The following is a 5,978-nucleotide window of genomic DNA, read 5'->3' as shown; positions in this document are numbered from 1 at the left end:
TCTCATATCTTAAAGAAATAGATGTCTTCAGTTAGTTTCTGAAAAACCCAGAGATTACTTTGATTACACTTTACTATAAAAAAGGACATGTCTTCATAATGCACCAGATCAATGATAAAGAGGAAAAACTGAAGCTGATAATTGTATCTTGCTACTAAAACTGTTTACGGCTTAAGAAGGTTTGTTTGTTTTTATATGTTCAGATCATTAGAATTGTTTTCAAAAAATGATCTTTTAATAGAGATAAAAAAGAAATTAACACTTCAAGATTATTTTTTTATATAAAATAACACCTGTAGCATAACAAATATTGAATGAAAAATCAAGGTAGGTTTTATGGTTTTTGACCACCGAGCCTCCTCAACACTGCCAAAGTTCTCTCAGTGAAACAAAACTAAAGTCCTGATTTAATAAATTTGTTTCTTTTATTAAAATATCTATTTTCCTACTCCGGGGAGAACATTGTCGAATGGGCAATGGCAGAAACCGTCAACACAATGTTGATCTCCGAACAGAGCGCAGTGGTCCGTGCAGTCAGAGGCGCCTGTGCAGGCTGAAATATGTAATGAAAGGTCATATGAAACGATTTTAACGCTACAATTTTCCTTCATACAATACAACGTTATTAAAAATGAATATTACAAACAAGTAGTAAGGTTTTTCTGCCCTTGTATTACTGAGAAATTACCGTAAAATTTCAACACCCGTAAAAATTGTTCACGGCTTATCGTTCTTGATTTTGTGCATTTATGAAATATGTAATAAATGGCTCATTCTATCGTACAATATGTATGTTTCACAGGATGAAGCTCAGCAATTCAGTGAACTGAATGCTTACTGAAAAGCCTTGAAATGTGACCGGGTGGCACAGCTCTGTCAGGCAGTTATCCGTCAGCTACCTTTCAGTCATATTTTAGTTAACTGAATGGCACAGGTTCATTTTGTGTTTTATCTAAAACCTAACTAAGATTTTTTTGGGTGTTGTCTTTGCAATGTTTCCCATTGTCAAAACAATTGATGTATTGTTAAAGATACAGTTACATGTATCACAAAAAGTTGCCATTTAGCATGAATGTCTACAATTATTGTTTAAATATTGAATATATTTATATATTTGCTATAAAATAGCAAAAATAGTCACGTATTTGACGAGTAATAGATAGTATGTAAAACTTGTTCATGTAAATACCTCTGCAGAAAAGTTGATTTTAACTATGTGTTGTTTGAAATGTTGCTTTTTACAATGTACATACCATGTCCTGTGTTTTGTGTACATCTGCAGGTTCCAAGCACGCAGTGTGGGGCACCGTCCGTGCACGTGGTGCCGGAACACTCGTGGTGGAAGAAGGTGCAGCGCTCAGCGGCGACTAGAAGAAAGATAAAAAGACATTTCTTGAGATCATCGGCCTTTTATATATTTAATTATGTAAACTCTTTTCAAAAGCTTTGTAATTCTGAAATTTTTAACCCTTTTCTTAGTGCATATAGTATCGTAAGTTCTGTTTGAAATGATCAGCTTTCTAGCCTGATAACATCTGTATAAAGATAAGACAGCGCGCCACTCAGAGATGACTTTAAATGACGTCAAAGGAATTCCTTATATTGATCAAACGAGGTTTGAGGGTTTTCGTATAATTTTATTTATTATTTTGCTTTCGACATTTCAACATCCAGTTTTTAACAAATAATGATCAGCTCTTTACCTACGCTGGGATAAAAACTGTCAAAATAATAATCAATTGATGATTAACAGTACATAATATGTCCCAAAATTGTCATATTTTTTGCCTAATGAAATTTTCTTGATATATAATAATTAACACACTTCTAAATTAGATTGCTGAGCTAATAACTACATTATCAAACATGAATATACAAATATTCAATAAATCCCATTGAAGAGTCGACTCCCTACGTATTTTCCTCAACATGCACATCTATAATAGTCCGTAGAAAACTAGTAGACTTCTAGTCTTATCTACTAGGCAATGTTTGTTCGATGCAAGTTTAATCTAATTATATTTCCAAAATAATCCTTAAACTTCACGTTTGTTATGCAATATACTATATACAAGTACTTATCGTCAACATATGTGTATCACGTTGAAGACATTGTATTACCTGAATTATAGTAAATATACTTTTAATTTTTGTTATTAATACACCCGCCCAATTTATGAAAATTATAAACAAATAAGTCCAAAGTTTTAACCTAAAATAGATTCGAAAAGTTGGTAAATTTCTTTATCAAATTCGATGTGGGTTTTTTTTTAATTAGAGATGACTTCTTATAATCATACATTACCTTTTTTTGATTTTGTTTTGTTTTTTTTTTTTTTTAGGTTTTTTTCCGTAAACTGATTTCCTTATGTTATTTTCTAATTTACAACCCCCTTTGGTTTTTCATTTTTTAATAACGAATTTGTGTAATGTTTTTCGAATATCTCATTTGATTCTGTATAAGGCTACTTACCCGCGGCGATAAGGAGGGCAATGCACAGTACTGTAGCCTTCATTGTTATGATCGTGTTAGATAAGGACCGAGGTGACCGATCCACCTTATATACTATACGATACCGACTAACCACGCCCATTCGTAAACAAATTTTTGCACACCTTTCTAACCTTTACTTGGAGTCAATACAAAAGAAATATATTTAGCTATAACAATAGTACATACGTTTCAGAGATCGTGATATTTCTTCTCCCATTTTGTTGACCTTGTTACCATGATGCAAAAATGGATAGATCAGCAAAGCAAGAGCAGCTAGTATAAAAATGTTCTCTGAACAAATTTATTTGACAATTGGATAAATAATACTTCATTGTTGATATATCAACATCTTTTTGTATGGAAATCACAAACATTTAGAATTTATTGCATATCATATATAGCTATACCTATTCTTTGACACCTTTTAAAATTGAATTAAGTTTAGATATATACATAGTATGAATTTTGAATAATGAATCAGTGTGGGTATTATTCACATTACATTAATACGTCTTCCTGAATATCATACGGTTTTATGTTTCCACATATGATTAAAAAATAATGAACAAATTACGTGCAAATGATTAGGATGTCAACAAATTAACGATCAGATTTCCATATATTTTTGAATATGATTTGTTTACCTTAAAATCATCATCTAGAAAAGAAAATGACTGTGAATTTTAGCTTTAAAGTTTAAATATTATAAAGTTATACAGGGTTAATAATATGTTTATAAATGTTCAGCAGCATATTGCTCTTTTAAATGTACTTGTATTTGATACATAAAAAGTTTGTGACTATGGTTAAATTGAACGTTTGTTTCCGTCTCCAGCGCATCTGTTACTACATGTAAGATGCCCTTTTCTTTAGTAAGGAAAACATTTACAGGTATGCTGATACGAACACTTCTTTCAGTGCAAAAAGTATTCGACTTTTGATTCGATTTATTGACATACTTACGTATTTATCGGCTAAAAAGTTATTCATTAAGTTGTGCAGACATAATCAGTTAACAAAGAATATCTGTGAAAGGATAAGTGAGTATATGTAACGATTTTTATTCTACTCTAAAGTTCTAGAATTCACCCCTGAAGATATGTATTGTATATTTATTAGAATCACTATATCAGCGTGTTCAGTGAAGTCTTACAGATAATGTCTCGAGGGTCAGGGTTGAGACAGTTACGGCGTATATCGTGTGCACTTGTCATGTATAAATCGCAATTGTTTTCTTAAAAAAATATTTTGTGTGTGTTTTTAAACGAGCTTTTACAACAAACGTAAATGTTTATTACAAGTCAATATTTGCTCATGTATGGACTGTCACGGTTTGCGTCCCTTTGGACAGCAAAGCATCTTTTTACGTTTTGTTGTTGTGTAGAAGTTCCCATTGTTGATGATATTTTATTCAATGAGGTAGTATCGTCCACAAAATAATCGAAATAATGAATAGAAAAAAAAAACAAAAAAAATTCTTCAATTGATGATGTACTTATATGTTAAATTACCTAAATGTCTTATTTTAAATGTCTTTTTTTTATGTTGCAGAAATAAAAAATATTACAAAGTGAGCATATTCAGAAAGATAAAACGTCATCTTGACAGCCGTCTTTGTCACTTACAAGGATAATGACAAATCTAGTAAGATTAATCTGTTTTGATCGTTCTTCAAGATCTTGGTGACCCACTTTATTTCACTGATAAACGGCTGTTAATATACGAACCATTACTACAGTTTGTATAGTTCTTGTCTTGAGTACAATATATTTTGTTATTCTATAACACTAGTATTATTGCATTTTTACACCAATGATTTATTTTTATAAGTATACTGAGTAAATTTATCTTAATTATTCAAACGCATTCCTTGATAATTAGCATCAAATATTATTTAGTTAAAAACTATTGCTAGTGAGTTTTATAATGAGTACGACATTACTACACTAAAAAAGAAATTTGTGAAAGCAGTTTGCTTCAATATAACTTCTTACGTGTTATTTTCGAGAGATTCTAGGAGAAACAATGCTTGTAATTCTATATCCACGGAGTTTCAAAGGGTAAATATAAGATTATTTCTGACATCGAATCAAGCTTAAACAGACGGAACACATTTACGTATGAAATGTTATTTATATATTTCACAATATTCACTGATTTGTTCAATAAATGCTACATCTTATAGTTTAAAATTCTTGAAGTGACGAATAAAAGATACATATTTACCTACTAGGGTTATTTTAGTAAATCAACATAAATTGAAGAATATACCGAATGTTTTCGTAATGTAAGGAGGAACTGCAGGTTATTATCTGTATCAAAGGGTTAAAAATGTATGAAAATAAACATCTTCAAATTCTACAATACCTCATGCATCTACCAATTATCTTTGACTGTAGGTTTATTTTACAGGGTTTTTTATTCCCATCGACCCATATACGCATGGGGTTTACGTTATCTAACCATTAAATACATATCTTGAATCCCTTGCTTCTTTTAAAGGCTGAATAAATCGATGCACACTTATAAGTCAGATCAATGCGATCTAATATACAAGTGAATGCATATGATGATGTTGTATGATGGACACTTTAATGAAATTGGATATTTTTTTATTGAAAGATTTTATTCAAATGTTAGAACAAAACAATTCTACAATTTCTTTGTGTTTGTGTAGATGAAGTACGAACTCACTTGTTAAATCCTTTACCAAAAGTAACTGTAATTATTTGTTTCAAATGTAAGCGAATAAAAAATTAAAACGGATACATGTAATTAAACCACCGAGAGTAAATGACGATTGACATGTTTAAAAAAAGATAAGACATATTTTAAGATCAAAGTTAACGTAATATTCTTTTCAAAATAAAAATTGTGAAGCTGTTCATATGTGAATTTGAAATTCAAAAACTATGATATACTTATAGCATTCTTTTACACGTAGACAATTTTTATTGTTCAGAACATACACTGTATTATATAAACTATGCAAACTCAAGGTTCTGAAGAAATGTTTACACTCATACATGTATATTTTCAATCATATCTTTGTTTACCGTTTGATGCTGTTATTTTCTTTTCTTTTCATTTATTATGTGTTCAAAGTGGCATATAGGCCCGACGGGCCGGGTGTTTAATCTATGCTGACTGTTGTTAATATTACACTTGGAAATGTATACAAATGTCACTATAAATAAATAAATTACTAATGAATAACTTACTTATGCTCAGGTCACTCGTGGATGCACAAGAAATGGGGCAAACATGAGACAATATATAGCCAAACCTTTAAAATACTCTTATCATTAAATAACAATTATTGCTAATATGGAAATCGATTCTACAACATTAATCTAGTGTATTGCAGTCGGGGGACTTTCATCATGATGATACTTCAAAGCTGCGCTAAATGCACCATATTCCTTATTCCCACGAGGGAAGAATGTGGATATTGAACTAACTACTCCGGTTTTAACTTTCAATA

The 5,978-nt window shown here is 30.6% G+C and overlaps 1 protein-coding gene across 1 annotated transcript; it reads right to left on the bottom strand.

Moving 5' to 3' along the window:
• Positions 1-406: 406 nt before the first annotated feature.
• On the bottom strand, positions 407-2,601 carry LOC128173136 (serine protease inhibitor Cvsi-2-like). Its single transcript, XM_052838854.1, has 3 exons — positions 2,474-2,601; positions 1,254-1,367; positions 407-553 (listed from the first exon to the last, which is right to left on the bottom strand). Exons 1-3 carry the CDS (start codon positions 2,592-2,594, stop codon positions 438-440), a joined length of 351 nt encoding a protein of 116 aa, XP_052694814.1. The 5' UTR covers positions 2,595-2,601; the 3' UTR covers positions 407-437.
• Positions 2,602-5,978: the final 3,377 nt, after the last annotated feature.

Source organism: Crassostrea angulata, chromosome 2 (assembly GCF_025612915.1).
Source record: "Crassostrea angulata isolate pt1a10 chromosome 2, ASM2561291v2, whole genome shotgun sequence".
In the NCBI taxonomy this organism is placed as follows: domain Eukaryota; kingdom Metazoa; phylum Mollusca; class Bivalvia; order Ostreida; family Ostreidae; genus Magallana; species Magallana angulata.
The sequence above is the reverse complement of the archived record's forward strand: the minus strand, read 5'-3'. Positions and strand labels throughout refer to the sequence as shown.